Source organism: Drosophila busckii, unplaced genomic scaffold, assembly GCF_011750605.1.
Source record: "Drosophila busckii strain San Diego stock center, stock number 13000-0081.31 unplaced genomic scaffold, ASM1175060v1 hic_scaffold_15, whole genome shotgun sequence".
Lineage (NCBI taxonomy): Eukaryota > Metazoa > Arthropoda > Insecta > Diptera > Drosophilidae > Drosophila > Drosophila busckii.
In genome coordinates, this window is record NW_022872725.1 from 25,959 (window position 1) to 51,836 (window position 25,878).

General features: G+C 38.9%; 1 protein-coding gene across 1 annotated transcript in view; it reads right to left on the reverse strand.

Moving 5' to 3' along the window:
* LOC108594974 (serine/threonine-protein kinase Genghis Khan) overlaps window positions 1–22,436 on the reverse strand; it is a gene marked incomplete at its 3' end in the record, with an annotated part of 40,973 nt that extends 18,537 nt beyond the window's left edge. Inside the window, exons 1-3 of the mRNA XM_033294779.1 lie at window positions 22,302–22,436; window positions 21,963–22,239; window positions 13,864–14,292 (exon numbers count right to left, since the gene is read on the reverse strand). Coding sequence (XP_033150670.1) covers window positions 13,864–14,292; window positions 21,963–22,194 — 661 coding nt within the window. The remainder of the gene's footprint in view (window positions 1–13,863; window positions 14,293–21,962; window positions 22,240–22,301) is intronic.
* Window positions 22,437–25,878: the final 3,442 nt, after the last annotated feature.

The following is a 25,878-nucleotide window of genomic DNA, read 5'->3' on the forward strand; positions in this document are numbered from 1 at the left end:
TCAGAAGTTAAAGTTTCAACGCTTGAGCTATTAATCTACCTTAGTTGGATATGATTGGGTAATGTTCAGATAATTTTGTTGAGCAATTAAATGCATTTGGCAGATGCGAAGGGTACTATCCTTGCGAACATACGATAAATAAAAAACTTAAGGCCAATGATTGTTAACAGCTTCATACTGCCAACCGCTCGTTTGTGGTGTCCACCTCCACACAAGATTGCCGGAACAGTGTAGCCCAATTTATTATCATCGCCGAAAAGACTCGTATTGCACCGCTAAAGCAACAATCTTTGCTTCTTTTGAAGCTGTGTTGAGCTTTTCTACTCAGCCGGCTTGTTGCAACGATTAAATCTGCTCATCAACACTTATAGATATAACTGTACAAGCATGGTGCGATTCCACCATTGCACATTGGCCCAGCGAGCCGATTTCTCGACGAAAATTCAAATTTTTCATAAAAAGTAAACCTATTTTAATAATAAAATTTTAATAGTATATACTTTGACTAATATGAATCAAAAGATTTGAATTGTTTTGATGCATCCCTGAAACTTTGGCAGTCCTTCAAAGTCAGCTGTTTGAATGCATGCGAGCGAATGCATTGTAGTGGCTAGGCTTTCTCATACCCCATCTAAGCTAAAAACCTTCGTCGCCAATGCCAATGCGATTGTGCATCCAGAGAAATGCTGACCTCAGACCTACTCGACTTCGATCCGGATTTGGTAGAGCAGCATAACACTCAAATTTCTAGCTTGATTTTAGATGATCGTGTTCAAGAAGAAGTAAAATCAGTTGCCCTGATAGCGTTGGCTCAAACAAATGCCAATTCATCGCCAATAGATGAACTAGCCGTTCGCATATCCACCTGGTTGAAACTCATTTGCTCATCATGATCCTGTTTTTGATCTTTGAAGAGATCAGTGAAGCTCGCATGCCTTGCCTTAAACATGTTGCAATTGTTTGTTAAATCAGCGTTCATTGAAGTCAATTTAAAATTGCGCACCCAAGAGTTTCAACATTATTTGCCATCGTTCGTCAACGTTACTGGATCCTAAATGCACGAAATCTCATTTGTAAAATAACTCATGACTGTTTGAAATGTTTTAGAAAACGGCAGCATACCACACATCAGTTTATGGCCAATCTACCAACAACTCGAGCTGTCATGCGTTCCCGTTAGAAAATACTGACTGCGACTATGCTAGCACAATGCGACTCAAGGTGAATAAGGGATGCAAAGCACGTAAGGGCATACAGATTCATTTGGAATACAGATATCATCACGAATACTTTCTTGGCAGCGCTGCGCCGCTTCATATCACGAAGTGGCAAATGCGCAAAAATGTTTAGCGATAATTTGTGGGTGCTAAACGACATTAAACGAGATGAAACAGATACTTCAATCACAGCTGTACAACGAAACCATATTACAGATTCAGGCAGCATGCACCACACTGGAGTGGCAAATAGGGGTCTGCTTTTGGCACCATGTTGCCAATCCTGGTAGCTGGTGATCTTGTATGAATAAAGGATTCGCACACTCCGCCAGCAACATAGATTCTGGCACGAACCATAGAAACACATTATGGGCCTAGTGGCTTGGTGCGAGCCGTAAAATTGAGAACAACAACTGGAGAAATGACCACTACAAAATTCTAAAACCGTTTTTCAGCGTCGGCGGGATGTTGAGGAACAAATGACGTAATAAGTTTGAATATTAACAACCTTTTGTATAAGTTTTAAATTTATTAGCTGTTAATACTTCGTACATAGCTTTTGCTGTGAACGGATGTGTTTTTTGTCATCTCTGATATATTTAATTGATCTGTGTGTTTTAGTTTGCTCAAACTAGCATATTAATAGTGATATTCGCGGTGAAAGTGTGCACATTAAGATTGGTAAAAGTATTTTATTGTTGATTGTTTCAATTTACAAATAATATACAATTTTTTGTCAGGGATGTTATTAATTGGGTTTGAGCGTCTCTAAGTCAAAGTTTCTCAATTCGCTTACTCTCTCTGTATTTTGTGGTTTTCTGTTTAGAACAGTCTTGCTAATTGCAAGCATATGTGGTTGTTTTGTGTGTTCCATTTTGTAATTGCGGCTCACTACATTAAAATAATAACGCTCTTATGCTAACGTACTCTCTTCGTGTAGCTGCTCTCATTCGTTGCATTAACTGTTAAAATTTTTGTTATTTATTTACCCTTTTGCAAAGCACATTCTTTTTGTTATCATGTTAGCGAACAAACTAAATTAGCAAGCGGCTGCTTTAAAAATTGCAAATGCCAAAGCGATGCAACTGCTGAGTGCATCGGATGCTGGCTGTGCGATACATTTATACATGTTAAGTGCGCAGCAAGGAAGATCTGCGCCCACATCATTCGATCGGGCGATATGGCTCAGAGGATCTAAAATGCTTAGCTGCATTGAACACACTCTGAAGTGGGTCTCTGAATCGGTAGCGAAGGTGCCAGTCCCATAGGAAGGTGTCAAGCTGGAGGTAGAAGAAGGTATGAAGGCGAATGTACTCTTCGCTAGCGCTAGGCTGACGAAGCAGGCGATATAGCTCTTGAAGTGGCAGAATCCAGACGTTTCTACTGCTGACTGGAAAGTCCTGCGTGTTTCTAAGCTAGAGCGGAGGACAGACAGCATGTGATAATCCAAATAAGCAAGGAGACCGTGAATCTGTTTAATCAACGATTCGGCTTGGGGAGTCAGCAGTTTATTTCTGCGCCTTAAACAATGTTACCAGGACGATAATAACACGAATACACTAGAATAAGAGGAGGTGGAGCGAAATCTAGGTTTAACGATCGATGCCATCGATAAACTTTACATGCACGACATTGCATCTTCAATTACTGAGTCGAAGCATGAGGAGGAGGAGGAAAGAAATGCTGACCTGACACTCATAGCAGTCACATCAGAGCTGGAATCACCTGTAATGCTGAGGGTAATCCAGCTGACCATTTCTAAGTAATTTCAGCCCTAAAAGCGATGCAAATACTGAGTGCATCGGATGCTGGCTGTGCGATAAATTTATACATATCAAGGGCGAAGGTTTCACAATTAAGGTTAAAGATTCGATTGTTAATAAGACCGGCTTTAAATGGTCATGCGAATCTTGCCGTGAAGCCGAGGCCGACATGCCTATAAACCTAGGCATGTCGGCCTCGGCGACAGACTAAACTTAATTTCTATGCTCTGCGAAAGAGCTTAATAAACTCAATGATGAGTTAATATGTGGAGACTCAGTTTAAAGCTCTTAAAGCTTTAGACGAATTAACTGCAGTTGTGACGGCTGTTACACCTAGACAAAACTAACGATCTAAACATAAAGTGCTATCCGTAACACATATGTAGAAAAGATTGTTAGATGAGCACTGATAGTATCGCATACACGCCCGCAGCTCCTAAGCCATTATTAGCTGTTCTATAAAGAACAGTTTTTATCTCTAGGCCTAACCCGGATTTATTGGTTGAAGATGTAATGCTTACATTCAAGCAAATGGTTCCTAGCCTTATATAACTGTAGGAAAAATTTTATGTTTAAATATTCTAGAAAATATTTTCATTTTAAGATTAAACGTGCAGAATTGTCAAACTCATTTTGTTGTTATCTGTCTTTCTGGCCAAAAGACTTGATTGTTAAAGACTTTATGTTTAAAAAGTGGACGAGGTATAAGAAGTTGGCGCACCCAACATTTAAATACACTTTGACTAGTGTAGTCGCAGCAACAACACGCATCACTCACCAACATAACACACATACAGCATCGTTTTAGGCTTGTAGTCGATAGAGCGACGGCCGCCGCTGCGTCGGCAGGACGTTTGTAATGGCTCGTAGCACGTGTATCCCGCTGTACTAATTGAAAATCTGAATCGTGAATAATTGTCCAGAAAAAACATTGCGCTCCAGCTTAAGCTAACAGTAGTTCAAGTTGTTTTTGTTAGATTTTTTATATTTTTTGTAACCTTTTTCTTTAATTGTCGACTGTCCAAAGTTGACATTAAATAAAATATAAGAATAAAAGCGTAACTGTCCTGAATATAGGACAACTAAATTTGTGCTCTAGCTCCTATAGTTGCTGAAAACACGCTCATACAGAGCGCGCGGACAGACGGACATGCTGAGATCGATACTCAGTTTATCTTGCTGATCACGAATAGTATACTTTATTAGGGTCTGCCAAGACTCCTTCTCCCTGTTACATAAATTTGCACAACTTCAGAATACCATTTTGTCATTTTTTACAAAAATGTCAAAGTGTATAAAAATAAAAGCAGACCAGTGTATCGCTGCCAAATTTAAATTTTTCTACAGCTAAACCTACAAAACCTACTAATGATGCAAAAAACTAATTACTTCGTTTGTTTTAGCATAATCAAAATGTTGAGGTATTAAGTATATAATTAGCTAACATATATACTGATGTATTTCTTTTGATTAACAATTGCTCTGCTTCTCTGAAACCTTGATTAGCAGAAGCCTGAAATTTTAGTTTCAATTTTCCACAATAAATATACCACTTATAGATGTGACCGTCTGTCACGTGGTGATGGGTGTATTTATTGCCGTTGAAGCCGATCTTTTATCGGAATTAATTTGTTGCTTATCTAATATTGGTTTTTTGCAGTTACAGTGACTGTTTGTCAAATTTCATTATATTATACATGCTTCGTTATATTCACCCTAAGCGGATTTTCCAATCATAATGACACGTTAATTCATAGTACATTAATGGCTGATAACTTAGTGTTACGTATAGCTATCATGAGTTGTAAATAGCATACTTGATCTTTCACTTAATGAAATAAATAACGTACGTAATTGCAACAACCATTTTCTTGATCTAATATTTGTATCAGATCCTTCAGTTAGCAATGTTAGCAGAATTAGTCCGATTGTTCTCCCCGAATATGCCTTTCACCCAACTTTGGAACTACTTATAGAACTAACGGCTCTAGAGCAAACTGTTCACAGTACAGTAGCATTTAAGCCCCTGTGCTTTAGAAAAGCCGACTGTAATAAATTAAATAACCTTATTTTAAATCATGACTGTTCTTACTGCGTCGGCAGCGTCGTTTGAATGGCGCCGTCAGCACGTGCACCCCGCTGTCTATATTGAAAATTGAAATGTAAATATTCTAAGTTATTTATCCGTGTCTGAAAATTTTTACAATCGGTCGAAAACAAAACTAGGCAATTTTGTTCCATTATTTCTGTATTTTAAATATTTTTGTACTTGCTTATATATCGTTTTTTTCGATTTGGCGGGGAGGGGGGAGGAAATAAAAAATATAAAAATAAAAGCGTACTGTCCTGAATATAGAAGCAACTAAATTTGGTTGCTCTAGCTCCTATAGTTGCTGGAAACACAGCACCATAACAGACGACGGACAGACGGACATGACTGAGTCGATACTCAGCTCGTCGAGCTGATCAAGAATATATATTTTATGGGGTGTGCACACTCCTTCCTCCCTGTTCATCATTTTGAGCAAAATTATAATACCTTTTCTCATTGTTCAAAGTGTATAGAATATAAAGCGCGAAGTCCCTATATTTAACTTACTAACTGGCAATCTTACACGATTATTTTGTTCGTTTCGGCTTCAGTTTTGCTGTATTTTAACAATTCTATTATTTGTATATTCCAACTAAATCTTCTTTTTAACATAATTCAATACATTTGATAATACAATGTCAATAATGATCAAGCATCAGCGATCTAATTTGCAAACTTTTTTCAAACAACTTATTCTGACTCATTACACCGTACTATAAGCGTACAAAAATCTTATTTTATTCCAGAGCCTGTGATTACCGATGAATCGATATTGCGAGAACTAAATTTATTGAAATTATTATAGAGGAATTTCAAATTTGTCTGCTACACCTAAACTCTTTGAAAAAATTGTTACATCTCAACTTATGCCTTTCTGTAGTTCAAATATATCACCTTATCAGCACGGTTTTGTTAAACAAAAGTCTACCACCACCAACTTACTTGAGTTTTCTTCAAGGGTGGTTAAAGCTTTTCAAAACAAAATGCAGACTGATGTTATTTATACTGATTTTAGTAAAGCATTCGATTCCGTTAATCATCGTTATTTTAATAAATAAATTAAATATTATTGGATTTCCAAAGAATTTTTTGAAGTGGGTATCTAATTACCTAACTAACAGAATTCAAAAGGTAGTTTTCAAGTCAGCGGTTTCCAAGCCAGTGTCTGTGACGTCTGGAGTTCCTCAGGGTAGTCACCTTGGACCGTTGCTTTTTTATCTATTTATCAATGCTCTGCCCTCAGTCATTGTGAATTCAAACGTTCTAATGCTGATGGCGTGAAGCTATGCCTATCGTTTAAAGACATGCCAGGTAGTTCTTTATTGCAGACAGATCTTGACCTCTTTGACAATTGGTGTAAATACAACTTATTAAGTCTTAACTGTTCTAAATCTAAAGTAATGTCTTTCCATAGACACTCGCCTCACATAGTCAACTACCACATTGACCAGTAACCTCTCAACAGATTTGCAAAAGTAAATGACTTAGATATTTATGATTGATGTTTATGATTAACTTAGTTAGGCGAAATTTACTCCTCATACTTGTTGAGTCACCTTAATTTATCAGTTCCTGCTAGGTACACTCGAAATTTTGTTCCTTTATCACTAAACGTTTGGTACAATTAATTATTCACTGCATGATCACTGCATCTGTTTGTATCACAAAAAGATTTATTTTAACTTTTTTAACTATTAATTAAACACTATCCTAGACCTGATTTTGTCTTCCCCAATCCTTGCAAGGAATGTTTGGTCTGCTTAACACTCCCAATTTATAAGCTTATCAAATTTAAAAACAAAAACATAATTTTAAACTTTTAAATTTAATTTTAAATATTTTTTGTAATCTTTTTCTTTTATCGTCGACTGTTCATAGTTGACATTAAATCAGTAAATAAAATATAATTTGAATATGTACAGTCTCGTTTAAGTTTTAATATTAACGATATTTTGTATGTTTTGCCTAATTTGAATTCGCCGTGAAACTGGTCTATTCAAAGTGTATACAAAAGTTTTTTGCGCCAAACTTCATAGATTATGTTTGGAATATTTCCCAAGCTTAGACACACAATTATAGAATTTCCGATAATTTTTAGCTTATTCGCTAACTCCTGTTAACTTGTGGATAATTTAATAATTTTTACATTTTTCGAAAACTTTCAAATTTTTTAAGAACTTCGATATTAGTCTATTACTATTACTATCTATTATCATATATATTTTTTGATTATTTTTTAAATTTTCTGATAACATTTTAGCTTTTTTAGTTTAAACTTTTTGACGAAAATAGTTAGCTGCCTCAACATGGAAAATGTTTATTTCTCGCCCGTTCGTCATTTTATTGAAAAGAAAATTGAGTTTTCCACGGCTTTCGAAAAAACTGGCGAGCGGAGTAGGGGCGTAGTAGGGGCGGAGTCTTCTAGTTTAGTACATATGACCTATTTCCGAAGCGAATTGCGTTTATTTCAGAAACTGTAATGTCATCGTTTTCTTAAATTTTATTGTCTAAAGCGTAATATAGTTCATCGTTAATATTTGATTGATTAAAGTACTATGAAGTTATAAAGTCTAATGTATTTACATTGTCCGTAGTTTTAAAGTGTATCTAATGTTCTGCAAGCTATACTTTTCCACATATTTCATTTGTTAGTGCTGGAATGACATTAAAATATGTTGTGCCTCTTAATAAGACAAAGCTGGCAAAAACCCCCAAATGAACCGCATTGCCTTGGAGCAACGTGCAACCTGCGGAAAGAACGATCGAATAAACGCCAATTCGCTGAGGTAAAAGAAGCCAAAGCCCAAGAAGACACCCATTAGTGAGTCAGGCAAGCGAATGCTATTCGTTGCCCTCAACGATAAGAGTGACCCGGAAAGCAAAATGCCACCTGAGCAGTGGTAGAATGTCGAGACGAGCCTCCCAGACGCTCTGCTGTCTACAATAGAGGAAGAGCATGCCACGCCACCCTCATTTGATGGGCTGGCTGGTGTATGAGCAGCAAGGATAACTTCACTCTGAAGTAGGTGGTGAGGATGAAATTACCAAGCTAGAGGAAATGGATAGAGCAATGATTCCGTCAATGCTCAAGGCGAAGGTACTCTTCCCTACAGTCATGGCGATGGAGCAGACAAAAATGCTCCTAAAATGGCAGAATACGGATGTGCCCACAGCTGACTGGAAAGTCTTGATATCGCTAAGCCAGCAAGCAGAGGGCAGCATGTGATCATCCAAATGAGGTCGAGAATCTGCAGTTCGGCATCAGAGTCAAATGTAGAGTCTAGACCTGCCTATGTGCCCTTAGTCCTGGAGCCTTGAATAGCGTTGGGCAACAATGTTTCTGGGCTTAACTTCACTAACTACAATATGTTCTACCTGACACCGGTAAGTAGCCATCTTAGCCAGGAAAGCTATCTATGCTTATCTTATGTCTAATTAGAGCACTAACGACCTAACAGTCGTGGCGTTTGAGGGCAACAACGATGAGCCGCTACTGCTCTTCTTAGCCTACTTAGCGAATGACCATCCAGCACCGACGAATGAACTTCGGTAATTGAGTCTAGAGATACAAAAAAAGCGAGGCTCATGGCATGGAAAAAAGAGATGGCATGGTTGTCAATGCACACCTTCAACCTCTTCCAACGTCCTCGATTTTACAATTAGCTCGGTCTACCCAAATATTTTGATAATAATAATAGTTTTAGATTAAACACTTTCGACACAGGAAACGAATATCATTGTAGAGAGTCAGGCGGCCATCAAGGCACTTCAAGCATCTCACATCTTCCCTTGAAATGTCCGTGTCGCATGCAAAGAAAGTGGGCCTGACTGCAGAAAATGCAAGCAACTATTTTTTTTTCTCGCAATTTTATCAAAAATGAAAAAGGGTATCATAAAGGTTTACAAAAGTATGTAAAAAGGATAAAGAGATGGATAAGGGATAAGGAGTGCATATAAAGTATATATAATGTCTATATACGACAAGAGTGCACCTACCCTAAAAATGACAATTTTACTTACATGGTGGCACCCCCCACACAACCGAAATCGTGGCTGATGTCAGCCAAGCAATTCTAGTACAATTATAGCTTGGGATCATAACTCGCAAATAACTGTCGACCGTTCATACTCTCTCGCTCTCGCTCTGAGCAAGAGACTCTTCCTGTCTTCATTTATGTTTTCTGTTGAGCGCTTTTCGTTTAGCTCTTTGTATGTCGCTCTTTCAATGAGCAGTGCGTAAAGAGCGGAACGAGAAACGGTTGCACAATGAGAATCAGCAAAAGACCGATTGACCGAAAAACTCAACGCAAACGGTCTTGACATTTACTTTTGTTGTTGTGAAAAAGAAATAATATAATTTGTTTAATAGAACAATTTAAATTTATTTTCAAATATTTTTGTTAACAAGTTCCATTTCGGTTCCATATAACAAAATGCTATCATATGTTTAGTTGTTAAATGCCGTCTTAAGTTTCTCGAATGATTGCCGGACAATTTAATACCGCAAACACTACAAACTGATTTGTTCTCTGCCAAATTAAATTTGTAGAATTGGTGCACTTTTTTATTTAAATGTCTTCCCATTTTGCACAAAAAATATTTCACAACTTCACACACTCAATGAATATTCAATATTTCCAAAATGCAGCTACAGGTCAGCGCAATTTTATTAATTTATTTTATTTATTATTTATTATATACTATATGGTTTTTTTACCTGCCAAAGCAATCTCTTTATATTAATAATGATTGACCACTAATAATAAATAATATAATAATAATATAATAAAAAATAAAAAATAATATAATAATAAAAGTTTGCAGCATTACATTCCATGACCTGGGCTTGCATTTTTTATACACTTTGACATTTGTGTAAAAAATGGAAAAAGGTATTAATGAAGTTGCTCACAATGTATGTAATCAGGGATAGAAGAGGGGCAGAAACCCCAGTAAATATATTATCTTGATCAGCTGAACGAACGCTGATTCGATATAGCATGTCCGTCTGTCCGTCTGAATGTGTGAGTGTGTTTCAGCAACTATAAGAGCTAGAGCAAACCAAATTTGGTATATAGGTGCTCCTATAAATGCAAAATATTTTCTTTTAATTTTATTTTTTTTATTCCTCCCCTCACACCGCAATCAAAAAAACTAAATTAAGCAGTAGAAAAATCTGAATAAATCACTAAAAGGCCCACTAGTCATCATGTTTCGACCGATTGTGCAAATTTCAAAACGGATCGGAAAAATAACTTAGGAATTATTCACATTCAATATAAATACTAGACAGCGGGGTGCACGTGCTGCTGCGTCATAACGACCGCATGCGGCGCCGCGCTGCTGACGCTACACGCGAAAACAGCTGTGACGCGTTAGCTGTTTTGTGTGTAATCGTGTTGTGTAGTGCATGGCGTGTGTGTTTGTTGCGATACCCTAGTTAAAGTGTATTTAAATGTTGGTGGCGCCCAACTTTAACCTGTCCACTTGTTTCATATTATATCGCCGTATTTATTTCAAAAGTACTTTAACAACAGATAGTAATTATTGATAATAAATAACTTAATATTCAATAGCAAAATATCACATATATGCATGTGCACATCTTTACATTATATTACATGCATATACGTAAGCACTGGAGTAAGAAGCGAGATTATTTCTCGCATTTTGTGTGTGCGCGCTCAGAACAACCCAAATTATTTTTTAGATACTTCTTTTTCCGAACCAGTGCACTTTATGGTTTTTCTATCCTACTGCCCCCAGAAATCGATTTACGCCTACAATACTTAACGCAAAAATATAAAACAATATACACACACACGCGCTATATTATATTATAATTCAATCCCGAAGTGCGGCTGCTGACGCGCCAAGTAAAAGTCGTTTTGAGTTATTATTATTTCCAATAAACATTATTATTCTTTGTATGCGAAGTTACACGTGTGTTTATTTAGTAGCAACAGAGCTTTCAGAGTAAACGAGGGATGTCAAATCAATGAAATCATCCTACATACATTTTCTCAACTTTAAGATACCATTTTCCAATTTTTATACACTTTGACATTTTTGTAAAAAATGGAAAAGGGGTGTCATGAAGTTGTGCAAATGTATATAACAGGGAGAAGGGGGCGTGGCAGACCCCATAAAGTATATATTCTTGATCAGCAAGACAAACTGAGCCGGCTCGTTATAAGTTCTCCGACTTGACTGGTGAACAGTTTCTGGAATTGTTTGAGTCAGTCCAATCGGACGAGGAAGTGTCAACAATATCAAGTGACGTAGAAGACGACAATTTTAATGTGGTAGAAGCTCTGAACACTGCATTAGAGTATGCTTATACTATTTCATTTATAGACATTAATGTTGAAAATGAACAAAATATAGTACAGGAATCTGAATCTTCCCAGAAAACCGTGGCCACGATTGCCATTACCAATTATTGAAGATGCAGCATGCATATCTTCGCCGTCTTCAATGGTTTTGGTAAGCAAACATAATTCCGATATGTTATACAAGTGACTAAATAATTTATGTATAGGTATTGAATCAATAACAAAGGAGCCGAGTAAGATTATGTGGCGTCAGCAATGTATGCAGTTGCATGTGCACAACGCAGCCTTTCGAGGAGATTCTTCGCTGCCAGCTGAAACAATGGACCTCAAAACTCCATTACAGCTATTTTGCTACTTTTTCAATTCAGAAATCATGAATACGATCGACGAGGAAACCATGCACACAGCTTTAACCGATAATATTACAAATAAGTTCAAAATTAACAATGATGATATCCACCATTACATCGGAATTTTGATGTATATCCATTTATCGCTACCGGAATCTGAAGAACTACTGGGGAAAAAACGCGTTTAGACCTATACAAACCAGCCTGAGTCGAAGCATATTCGAGGCAATTAAGCAGTATTTCTCACTGCGTGATGAGAGCAAGCGGATCAAAAAAGGTGAGCCAGGCTATGACCCACTGTTCCGTACGCGAAAAATTATCGACCAAAGATTTGACTCATTGCCAAAGCAAGACCGCCTTTGTGTTGATGAACAAATGTGCAGTACCAAAATGAAGCACCACTTGCGCCAGTATATGCCTAATAAGCAAGACAAATGGGGTATCAAGCTATTTGTCTTGTGCGACTCCGGTGGCTATGCCTACTGCCTTGAGATCTACACCGGTGCAGGAGATAACAAGATCTTGCCTGGTCACCCAGATCTGGGTGCTTCGGCCAATATTGTTGTACGTTTAACAAAAACGGTACTAAGTTTCAATCACCATATCATTTACTTTGATAACTTTTATACGTCGCTGCCTTTGATGGTCTATGTGCGTGCGAAAGGTATTTATAGCCTTGGCACAGTGCGTGTAAATCGTATCCCAAACTGCAAGTTGCCGGACGATAGCGCCATTTTCGATTGAGTACGTAGGCACTTCATATGGAGTCGAAATAAGTAATGTTCTGTGGAAAGACAACAAGGCCGTTCGCTTGTTGTCGACTTATGTTGGTGTTAAACCATGTGCAAGGACAAATGCGCATGAAGGAACACGAAAGGGTGCACGCTAGGACAGAAAATCGATGCGACATATCGATGTCGATTGTCCACAAATCATAAGAGAATATAACGCTCACATGTGTGGCGTAGATCTCATGGATGGACTTTTGGACCGCTATCATATCAGAGCTAAAACTCGGGATGCCGCGAATCGAATATTTTACCACTTTATCGATATGGGAGCAGCAAACGCTTATATTCTATACAGGCGTATTGAAAAGGAGAAAGCGACCAAGGACAAATTGCTTGAACTACCGGATTTTCGCGAATTGACTGCAGGTCTGGTTGCATTTCAAAGCAAAAACTTTCGTGGTCCCCACTGAGTGCTTACAATCGATCTTCACAAGGACGGGCAATCCAGTCACCATCTTCTGAGTCAGGGCGGACAATACAGCCATCATCCTCTCAGGCAGAGCGGACAATGGAGTCTCACCTCTCTCACCGAACTTTACAGCTACAACTCAAGCTAGGATGAAAGTCTACGCATCCAAAATAATTTTTGCGGCTTGAACAGGTTTACCATTTTCTGGAATGGTTTGGTCGAGAAAATGGAAAAAGATGGTGCAAGCACTGCAAAACTTTTCAAACGCAATGTATTTGCACAAAATGCCAACTTCCCTTATGCTGCACGGCCAACAAAAATAGTTTTTCTAAATATTGTAAACAAATAAAAAACCTCTATTATTTTGAAAAGTAGTCTTAGAGGGTTAGGATTTTTTCTCAAACAATACTACTTTTAATTTATTATAAGTTATATATTGCTGAACATTGACAAATATATGACCCAAGGGATGTAGATTTTTAAATCATATCGAACAGGGCACTGTGTCATCTAAAATTATATTGTATATGATTTGCTGTATATTTTAAAGGCACAACATTTTATCGAATAATGGTCACACCAGAGGTCAGCGCATACAATACGTGCGTATTGTATACATACATATTATATAATTTATTATCAATAATAAGTATTTGGCATTAAGCTGCTTTTGCATCAAAAAAGGTAATATAATACTAACATATTTAAAACTTAATATTATTACCTGGATCAAATCTAATAAAAAAAAAACTATTTCATTTGAGCATATTAATTCATTCATGCGTATTTTTAAAATTTAGAAAATTACTGGGTGACAGAATGACAAGGTGGTCACGTTAGCCTTTTTCGGTGTTGGTTTGCTTATCTGCTTGAGTATACTTCATTAAAAAATAAATTATAACTTACACATCGCTGTTGCTTCTCCTCGTAGAAAGTAAGCTGTGAATCCACTTTGATGTGCAACAACTAACCGCATGTCCGATAGTATTTGAAGATGTTGTGCTAAATATCCAATAGTAAATTCACATGTTTTTTGGTGTCTTGTACGTGTTCTATTAATTTCATAAACAATTATTTGAGTGTGATTATTGGGTCTTTTTATAGCAATTATAAATGAATACACAATATGTGGGTAGCGGCGTATTATTCCAGTGCATGAAGATATACAATTTTTTGATTCAACAACTTTAATCCATTCAACATCACTTGCTTCCAAAGCTCTTATTGGTAAAAGCCTTAAATGGCGCTGTTTTCCACAAAGAATAACAATAATCTGCTCTTCCTCTATATACCATAGCTGAAGAATTTTTTTCGTTTCTCCTATACGAGCGATTTCTGGAAAATATGAAATATTGTTTTATAATAATCATTAAATTATTACTTATTAATAAACATTAAATCAAGGTAAGATTGTTCAAAAATTTCAAAATCTTATTAATTACGTTACGTCAATTCAACCCAATCGCTTCAGATAAAGGACTGTGACATTTTTGTCAAAAATGGAAAAAGGGTATCATGAAGTTGTGGAAATGTAACAGGGAGAAGGAGGCGTGGCAGACCCCACAAAGAATATATATTCTTGATCAGCTCGACGAACTGAGTCGATATAGCTATGTCCGTCCGTCCGTCTGTCCTCCCCCCTCCCCCGCAAATCGAAAAAACGATATATAAGGCAGTACACCACAAAATTGCCTAGTCATGTTTTCGACCGATTGTGAAAATTTCGATCGGATAAATATTTTAGGAATTATTTACATTTAAATTTTTAATATAGACAGCGGGGTGTACGTAAAGACGCGCCATACAAACGTCGCTGCCGACGCAGTGGCGGCGTCGCTGCTGACGCGTTTGCTATTTTGTGTGTATGTGTTTTAAGTGCATGCATGTGTTTGCTGCGATGCCCTAGTCAAAGTGTACCTGAAAGTTGGTGGCGCCCAACCTTAATTTATCTACTTGTTTTTTTATGAATTTTCTCAAGAAATTAAATAATAATAATGATAAATAATTAATGATTGATAATGTCCATATATATAAAAATTAATAGTGATAATAAGTTATGTTTTCAGCCCCCCTTACTCCTCCCGTAGACTATAAAATGAACATTCAAAATGACAACGTAATCGACATCACGATTTTCAAGCCACCACAAATTCTTCTGCCAGAGAATGTGAGCTACCTGATTGATGACATTTCCAGAGCGATCGACTTGGAAAAAAAATCTGATATAAAATCAGGGCGCGATGGCAAAGTGAGGGGTATGCTGCGACATATTTCAAGCACACTCGGAACTCCATTACGCTAGGTACCAGACGTACTAATCCAAGGAAGATTAAGTGATCCTCACATTCTATGGCGAAATAATCGATGCACTGAAACAGCAAGGCCCCGTCGTACGAGACATCAAGAATGCCGTCAGCAAAACAACGAGCATATCTATGTTGCTCTTATCTTGCCCTTGGGTGTGGTCAAAGCCTTGGAAGCGGTAGGATTTAAGAAGTTCTGGCGGTCAATAGTGATAGTGCTGAGCGACTGATTTTGCTTCTGCACTAATCACTATGGGCCCGCCACGGACTTCTTACAATCCTACCGCTTCCAAGGCTTTGACCACACCCAACGCTACTGCCAACTTCCTCACTCCGGCGTTAAATGCGGATCAATCCACAGCACATACGAGTGTACAAAGGCCCGGAATATTCTGTAAAGTGTACCCACTGCGTAGGTGACCATGCAACGTCATACAAAGTCTACTTGTTTATCAGAATGGAAGCCATGATAAAGCAGATGATGACTCAATTCTCGCTGCTCACAAATCTCCTTACCTCCCTCACCCAGATTATCAACAAGGTATGCAAAGAAATCTTTGCATAACCCTCTGTAATCCCAACGGCTTGAATAAGATTAGGGCCGAAGTTGAGCTATACTTGAAAACACACCATGTCGATGTTATTCGTGTCTCCGAAACCCACTTCAGCAAGGCTACTTTAAAATCAACGTATACGAGCTCGTCCATGCTAACCATTCTAACGGAAGAGCCCGAAGTGTATCCGAGCTTGCTCCACTGCTAGAGAGCTGGGGACAATGCGTAAGCATTAAACTATGTAGCCCAACAAGAGACCTGGTACTGGCAGCCGCGAATATTACTCCATGCAATGCAGTCACAGCCGATCTATTTCAACATATGCTGGATCGTCTTAAGTATAGGTTCCTAATTGGCGGGGACTTCAATGCAAGGGCTCAAGGCTTAACAATCCCAAAGGCAGAAACCTATATATGTAAGTGTGCGTGTGAAAACAGATTGGACTGCCCTACTGATTTAAAAAAGCTGTCTGATGTACTCGAATTCGCCCTATCAAAGAACATCGATCCTAGGAGGGCTCAAGCGCGAAGCTGTCTTAAACTTTCCTCCGACCATAGCGGGGTCCAGATCCTTATCAACGTCCCAACAGCCACCAAATCAACAAGAAAAAGAATGTTCACAAAGCACACCAACGTCAGCCGATCCCATCTGGAGGGACCCCACACCCCAAACCCAACCTGGAGCTCAGCTGGAGCGAGGATGGTGACGATCTGATTGAGTACCTGAAAAGGGCAATTCATGAACCTGCCAGCATTGCCACGCCAACAAGGAGACCCACGACTTGCAATTTAAAGACCCAGGCTAAAGCATTGCAATCACTACCCCTATTTCTCTTGATGTAATGTGTCAAAAATCTTCAAATATAAAATATATTCCCTAGGTTACGTTATCCCATTCAATGATTTTCCCTGAAGAGACAGATTTTATATAAAAACTTACAAAAAAAGTTATTTTTTAATATATTGTAGGGCCTTATCCACAGCTCAGCTACTCGTAACAGGTAGGGGAATTAAATAAACTCTAAATATTAATTATATTTTTATTTTTAATTATGAACTATGAGTTTGACCGTGTAACGCGAGGTACACCATATCGGGTTCACCCAACACTAGGACCATCCACACAGTACTTTGCCGTTAAATGCGGCCCTCGGGCCAAAAACAGAGACCCGTGCCCATCTCCCACTCTATGTATACCATAAATAAAACGCCTCCATAAAAGACACAATATAAATTTGAGCATATTTATGGCTTCCCAGAGTGCTCAAAAAAATTTTATCAGACGAACAGTCTACCATTCATATCAGTTATGGTATGACCTTAACTGGTCAGTATAGACTCCCCATTAATAATATAATTAAAAAAGCAAACTTAGAGAAGTTTGGAAATATGCCCACCGGTGCACATTTTAAACAGATGCGTGTTTTATTTGAGAAAAAAATGAGAATATATTTATCATTATTTACATTTACATTTGAACTAAAAAGTCGGACTATACACAGTCGCAAATTTTTAAACAATCTAATATCGTTTTAAAAGTTAATCATGAAGATGTGTCAATTAATTAACAGGGAGCAGGGGCATAATAGAAACTTTACTCTATTCAGCGTTAGCTAATCTTGTATCTTAACGAACTCCTAAACGAGTTTGTCCTGACGGATGATAATGATAATTATACTGACGGGTGATCCCTGCACAGCTGAACCCACTAGAGCTAGAAAATTAAAATTTTCACCAAAATTCTATAAAAAAATATCTAACGTACTTCACATGAGCAAATTTTTGAATTTCAGCCGGGAATACCAAAATCATAATTATCGATCAATTTCCAAAACATATAATAATTTCAAAAACATCAAGACAGCGCGAACAAGACGAACGCCGGCTTTCGCTTCAGCGAAACAACGCGTTCTTCTCTTTCGTGGCCGAGCCAACTCAAAATACTGCTGATCGTACTCGTGTTCTACGGTCAATGTTACCATAATAATTCGAGCCTACTTGCATTTAACAAGTGATCCAAGCTGTGTCTTGCTCCCAGTCTACTGGTCGTCAGGAGCAACCCGATGATTCAGAAAATGAACAGCAAAAGCTCAAACATGGCTCTCACCTACGGACAGCCAGACAATTTTGACACAGCCAGTACAACACGACGCACGGTACGGCCGCCCGCTCAAGCCATGTTGGCAACCGGCTGCTATGTGGCATCGGCGGAAGAAAAGCCCGTATGACTCAAAATCGGAAACAAAACTCAGCAAACAACTCTCGATCTAAACGCAAGCGATGCCTCCGCGCGTTGGCAGACGGAAGGCCGCTTAAAGCTACTGCAATTAAACGAAGTAACCTAAACTGCAAAGGAACTTGACCGCGCACAATCAAGCAGCTTCAAGCGTTGGGAAAAAATGATCACATCTAGCCGATCACTCAGATGATCTTCGCGGAAGGCGTATAAAGAAGCCAAAGCACTCGTATATAATACTGGAGAAAAGTTTCCATCGCCTTGTAGAAAATATAGAGCCATTGCAAGACAATTCACTAAATTTCTTTTACGGAGTCAATATTCGGAAACAAAGTCAAACCGAATGTAGAAAAAGACTCAGCGTATTATGCCACGCATCTAAAGAACGAATCAATTTTTTACACGTATATCAAAGCGTCAAGGCCTTACGGGGCATATAATCAGATGAACTGCAGAAATAACTCAGCATATATGATACAAGGCGTAACGCTAAACAGTCCTCACATCTAAAAGCGAAAAGAAGCCCAACGCTCTCGAAGGTAAGCTGAGAGACAACAATACTCTTAAAAAAAACGAAGTTATATACAAATTTCAATTTCTACTGCATCGTAGAATACTGTAGAAGAACACATAAATGCAACGGCCTGTACATTTATTAATGTAGAATATGGCACCACGTCATACTGCACACTCCGCCCGTTGTGCGTAATTTGTGGACAGCGTCACGACTCCGCACCTGCCGTACCAGCAAAGAGACATAGTAACAAAAGGTCGAAACGCGGTGTAATCACATAGCTACCTATACAGCTAACTACAGATCGTTTGTCGGCGTGTTGCCCAATATATAAGAAGTTAAAGTCGAATCCACAGCCGATAACCACGCCGCGCTCTGAAATTAGCACAACTACATTCAACCCGACGTCTTCTTTCGTCGCACACATGTCGCTTGACTCCAGATCTCAACAAGGAAAAATGTGACATTTTGCAGGCGCTTTAAAATCAGAATTGGAGGGATTGGAGCCAAATACATTGCACCCACAAGCATCTAACTTGAAAGAATATTGCTAAACCATTACAGCCTCATGGAACCCCATACAAAATATCTTGGGCACTGTCCTCTAGCGCTACAACAAAGCATTGTGGAATGTCTCAGCTGACAACTTGCAACAGTTTAATTCGACACAGAAATCTCTTGACGAAATTTAGTTCAGGCACTCAAGTCCAAAATCAATGGCTATTTACGATATCCACGGTGATAGCTAATGGCGTTACGCAACAAACTTGAGTTATCTCATTCCTCTCGAAACAAATTTGACGTCATGTATTGTCAGAAACACATCCTGACCACAAATACTAATCTTCAAGTATTAAGAGGCTACACTCAGGCAACAAACACCCGATGGCAAGGAACACGGGGACTGGTATCGACACAAACGTCATCGAAGCCATCACCGTTACAAGGACTAGAACAATTATTCCAAACCAAACAATAAGAATAAAACTGGATAGTGTAAACAACTTACTCTGCCGCAGTATATTCCCTCTCGCTTCCATAAATTAAGGAGTCATGCAGTTCTCGACCTCACTAGAAACATTTCCTAGTAGCCAGGAGACTACAATGAAAGCCACAACAACTGGGATCTCGCCTTGTGACTCAAAGAAAGCAGCTCTATAATGCAATTATACAAAAGCCACAACAACCGACCAGTTTCCCCGGTAGACCAACTACTTGGCCACAACCCAAATAACTGCTACTAATAGACTATTAGCAATTACCAAAAATATACTCGAACTTGATCAGTGGCGAAGCTCTCGATCTTCATCTGACATCACCGTCCTAATAAATTACCCTCATCCAGCTAACCTGATGACACGCTAGATTGCTCAACAAAACAATGGATGTATAGAAAATCTATAGCTACATTAGCTAAGTCTGTATGAACTTTAAAAGATGATACGAACAGCTATCAAAACACTAGATAATTGTACCTGCAGCCCGATTGAACTCCTAAAACGCACAAGTGCCTTACACTCAAAAGGCACAATCAGCAAATCGAGCAACTCGTTCAGAAAGCGACCGCTAGACGAAAGCTCTCCAGGTCCCATAATGAAGTAGTTAAGACGGCACGAAGCTTACCAAGCGTTAAAACAACAAGAACCAAGATCAACTCGTACTCAGCAACTAATCATCCTCTCTAAGAAAACTACTGTGCGAAAGCTCATCCAACTCATGCTCACCAACAAAACTGTGACCTAGAGAAACTAGCGGCTGGTGCGCGGTGCGGAAGACAGAGCGCAAAAATTGCAGGAACCGTGAAAATGTGTTTTCAGCGCAATCCTGCACTAACTCATTCCAAAATACAACATTAACATATCTCGCTCAGCAAGAGCCAATAATTCGCCAAACGAATCGCCAACATCAGAAAAATTGTTGCACACGAAAATCACAGGATCGAACCAAATAACGCCAAAAATATTATGGAAATTGTGCATTGCACCACGGCGCCCTCTCAATGCATCAACAACTTGGTTACTCAGACGAATGGAAAAGCAAGTAAGCAAATGCAACCATAACACAAAGATCACACAAATCCATGTATGGCGACCATAAGCCACTATAAGCTGTCAAAATCTTTGAAAAATGCTGCTGATAGGAATCATATCTAAGAACCATAAAAACAAATACATAATTGGGTTCGTGAAAAAAAACGGACTATGGACTCAGATCAATGCACTAAACATCGTGAAGAAAGCGCATCGAAATCAGAATACTGCAGCGGCAAAATGTTTAGATGATTCCAACCAGAAAAGAGTTGCCTAAAATAAACAAGCTTTATAAGACGACACGACATTACATGAGAGTAATCGTATATGTACGACAACGACGATTGAGCCTGTGGATCGCATGACAGGTACTTAGACCAACTTATATTTCCTTACACAGAGATATTCAAAAAGTGGCGTCTAATAACATAGCCCATTCTGCCATCAGATATCTCACGCTCAGAAGCCTATGCATGCATCAACCCTCAATTAGCTCTTCATGGGTCGCAGTGAGAATGGTTTGGACTGGCGAAAAAAAGTAAACGAACCAAAATGGAAGCATGTTGGAAGCATGGTCCTGCTCTACAATGCCGTACTTAAGCCCATCTGGACCTATGGTCCAAATAGGGGGAGCTAGCATAGCAATTGATATTGTCTCAGGCAAAGAGTCCCTGATCAAAAATCCTTAGAACTGATAACCGGGCACCGTGTACGCTCGAAACGACAACTGTTACAGAACGACTAAAAACCAGTCAGAGGATTAATAGCTGAACACAAGTTAAAGCTACTACAGAGCTTTCTCGCATCCTAACCTGCGCGATGGGCTAACAAGTGCAGCGCTCCCGTTGCGTCGTACGACCTACAACAGCGATAGAATCTAGGAACGTGCAATCCTAAAACAGTTTAATGAAACTGTCAGATAATGTTTAGTTATAAGATTTGTATACTCATTGTAAGTCTCAATTTAAGAGAAGATTCAAGAAAAAGCTCAGTTCAAAGCTCCCATATTCGAATGGCGAAGCAGTGAGCAATTGAGTGTCGCGATCGAGGGTTGCAACTGAGTACTCTGTTAGTTGGGAACCGCATTGACTAATATGTATTTTAAATCGAACAAAAACTAAGTCGTAATATTCAATTTCATTCATTATGCTTTGGTTTGAAGTCCACCTATTTCGCATTGAGCGTTTATTCGGTTCTCACGAGAATTAAAATGAATATTAGGTAAGTACTTTATTACTTCTGAGTTTGACTTAAACAGTTTATTTTGATTAACATTTTGGAAAACTCCATTTAAGAATTTAAATTTATTATATTTATCTTAGTCAATAAAGTTTTTACAGCTACTTATAGTATATAAATGAAAACTTACCATATTGATCTAAATTTAAGTAAAACAGACCATCTTCAGATCCCAATAAAATTTGGTTCGGGTATGTAATAACACAGCATAGGGAATTTCGTATTAATGTCAATGTGTTGTCCAATATTTCATTTACTTTGTATATAGCGGTATTTGGAAGATTATTTCGTTTTAATATTCGGTGAAGTTCACCTAATGCAATAACCCATTTTGACTTTTCAGATTCATTTTCAGCCAACATTAATGTATTCAATGAGATTCCACCTTCGATTAGGGCAGTTTTAATCTAAAACAAACAGAAATGAATTATTTAATCTTCATTAAATTAATAGACTTAAGAATTATCACCAGGTCAGACGATAATCCTTTGATGATCCTCTACTAGGCTGCCGACAGTGCTGTATTGTACTGTATTGTACCGTGCAAACTGGTGATTCAATACCACTTGGGCAGTAAGCCATGTTCTAGCTTGGCAGACAAAAGTGCCAGAAACCGAAAAAGCGGCTGAAACAAAGCCACGCACAGGAAAAAAGCGACGACTTCTACCGTCGTCAATAAAATACATAGGTCAGATAACTGCGCAAAGGAATTTAAGAGGAAACGGATGTACCCCGAGGGAAGCTTGACCAGCCTAAGCGTAAAGGCTGAGCTCCTAAGCTACATCATTGTTGTCATCCAAACATCATTATTGAACCACAAAGGAAATTTTCTAATGATAATTGGCGCATCCCGTAAACGATTGCCTGAACTATGTACCAAATGGACAACTAGGGTTTGATGGTGTCAAGCGGAATAAAAACAAGTGGACAAATTAAAGTTGGGCGCAACCAACATTTAGATACACTTTGACTAGGGCATCGCAGCAAACATACGGATGCACTTATGAACACAGTTCTAGTACATAGCATTTATACAATAAAGCTAACATATTTGAATAACACACAAAACAGCGGACGCGTCACAGGTGGTCGCTGTATCGTCAGCAACGGCGCCGCCGCTGCGTTGGCAGCGACGTTTGTATGCGTCAGCTACGTGCACCCGCTCTAATGGAAAATGGAAATAATATTTCTAATTATTTATCGATCGTTGCACATCGGGTCGAAAACATGATAGGATTTTTTGTGATTTTTTCAGATTTTTAAATTTTTGCACTGCCTTATATCGTTTTTTCGATTTGTGGGGGAGGGAGAACTTAAAAACAAAAAAAAAAAGCGTAGTTTCTGGATTTAGCAGCAACTACATACAAATTTTGGTGCGGTCTCTTCAGCTGTAGAATCACGCATCTAATACGAAGACGGACTGCAGACGGACATGGCTACATGACCAGTTTGCCCTGCTGATCAAGAAGATGAATATAGATATATATTGAGTTAGGGGTCTCACGCCTCCTCTCCTGGACATACTTTGCACAACTTCATGATACCCTTTTTTCCTTATTTTACAAAAATGCCAAAGTGTATAAAAAAAAATAGTAAAAAAGCGATTTAATTCGGGTATAGGAGCACCTACATACAAGATTTGGCTGCTATAGCTGAGTTCCTGAGAAACAGCGCTCATACAGACAGACGGGTATATCTATACGGACTCAGTACGTCTGTTTCATACTTTTGCACAACTTCATAATACCCTTTTTCCATTATAAAAATCTTAGAGTGTATAAAAAGGGCTTTCTCAGAGAATCATGAAGCGTCAATCTTCGGCGGTTACTGGTGTAAGATCCTGCCTGTTCCTAATGACCTAAACGGATCAGTCCTAGTACTCTGAAACACTTATTTTCTAATTGCCAAGATCCTGATAATGAGGATGGGACTACCATAGTCACCTTGAGTGGGGAACATGGGAGTGAGTTGAACATGGATAGCAGGGCCTAATAGTCGGAGTAATAACCAAACAAAAGATAATCTGGGCTATCAGGTCGATCCATATCTACAAATCAGCAGAGCCGGTTCACTCGACGACCAGTCAAGCCAAGAACGGAATACGAATATCTCGTACTATGGATGTTAGAAATCTTCAGGGAATGTCTCGTAACAGGGTACGTTCCAAAAAACTGGCAGGAAAGATTGAAGAAAAACCTCCAAAAGCTGAAAAGACTTTTCTGCTTGAGTGTTAGGGGATACTCTACTCCTCAAGCTGCCCTCGAGACCAAATTTGATCTGAACCTGATAAGAGTTTTCCTCAAGTACATAGCTGGGAGGAAAAAATCTTTACGCTGCTGGACCCTGATTACAGGACAGTGCCACCACAGCAGTGGAGGAATTTATTTGGAGTGACAAGTTCAAAACCGCCTTCATATTATACGTTTATTATGCGTCGTCGCATGCAGAACTCGGGAAAAAATTTATAGTACTGAAGTCCAGAGACGTGCAGGGAGAGACGTAATAATTTGTGAATAATACGAAAAGACACTTAATGCGATGAAATCGCACAAGAATTTAACTAATTCAATATTAACTAATTGAATAATTAAAATTTACATATACAAAAAATAAATAAATAAACTAAACCGGACTTACGAAGTTGAGTTAATGCGACATTCGTAAGCAAAGACAGCGTGTGCAAGACGAGCGCTGGCTCTCTTTAAAATGAAACAAGACGCACTTCGCTTTTGTAACCGAGCCAACCGAAATACTGCTGATGCAGTATGCAAACCCGAATATCGAAAATATAACAAGTGAGCAAGCTTGTTATTGCTCTCCAGCGGTACCGTCGCAGAACGCGGGTGCAACGAGCAAAAATCAAACAAGCATAAGCAAGCGTGGAATGGCCTGAGAGACATGCTCTCAGCTACGTTGACCAGCACAAAAGTCTCTCTAACCACGCAACGTAACTACAACAACGACCGCAACGGGATCGGTTGCCCGCTTCAGCCCATTGTTAGCAGCACTCGCAACAAAAAGCAAGCAACGTAAGTGCTGGCCGCTCGTGCAGACTGGAATGGATCGTTACATTCAAATTAAGCCCTTTAATGCCTAAAGCAAAAAATGACCCGTAGCAATTCCAGCACAGCTTCAAGCGAAAAGCTGAAGAACACAAATTGGTTTAAGATTCTAGCAAACAACTGTGCTGATATACCGCCTAAAGAAGACGTTAAAGGAAAGCCAAAGCCCCCTCCGAGATATATACGAGTAAAACTCCGTTCCTTTGTGAACAATATTATAGAACTTATACGAAAGAAAAGGAAAGGAAAAATGGGCTTACGAATCAGATGTAACATCTGCAGAAATAACAAAGGCGTTACTAGTCAAAGGAATTAATGCTGAAACAGTCTTCAAATTCTTCAACAAAGATATGAAGCCTCAACCGATCTTCAAGGTTGAACTCGAACCAGAAAACAACTCTCTTAAGAAAAATGAAGCGCAGCCAGCATTAGACCCGTTTCCCCCGCCTTTTTTTTTGGGTTATCTCATAAACATCCACACAAAAATTGTAGGCTGTCCATCGGCTACCCACGCAATAAGCGTAGGCTGGCATCAGCTTCAATTTTGGTTGTGTGTGTGTGGATGCCAACATGTTAGTAACATTGTCATTTGAAATGCGGGTGCGGTGTTGCCGAGATCTGCTGCAGGGAAAATTTAAGCTCACACATTGAGCTAAATCCTGTACTCAACGCTGAATATGACATTGAAAGTCTTGTCACACATGGAGTCCGCTTTTGTCACCACAGCTCGCCTTATGCATAAAAGAAGATATTTCTGAAAATCGAGCAATCTGTTCACGAAAAGTAACGCCTACAACGAGAATGGCAATCTCACAGGTCGCCATACGCCATAAAAGACGCCTCCCACCAACTTACCAAACAAGAAGCAGACCAGAACCAACGTCGCTACATACAGCCACTGTCATTTTCTTCTACGAAGCACTCACGGTGGAGAGCTCATCCAACTATAGAGTTGAAGTGAAACCCAGTAGGCGGCTGGGCCCG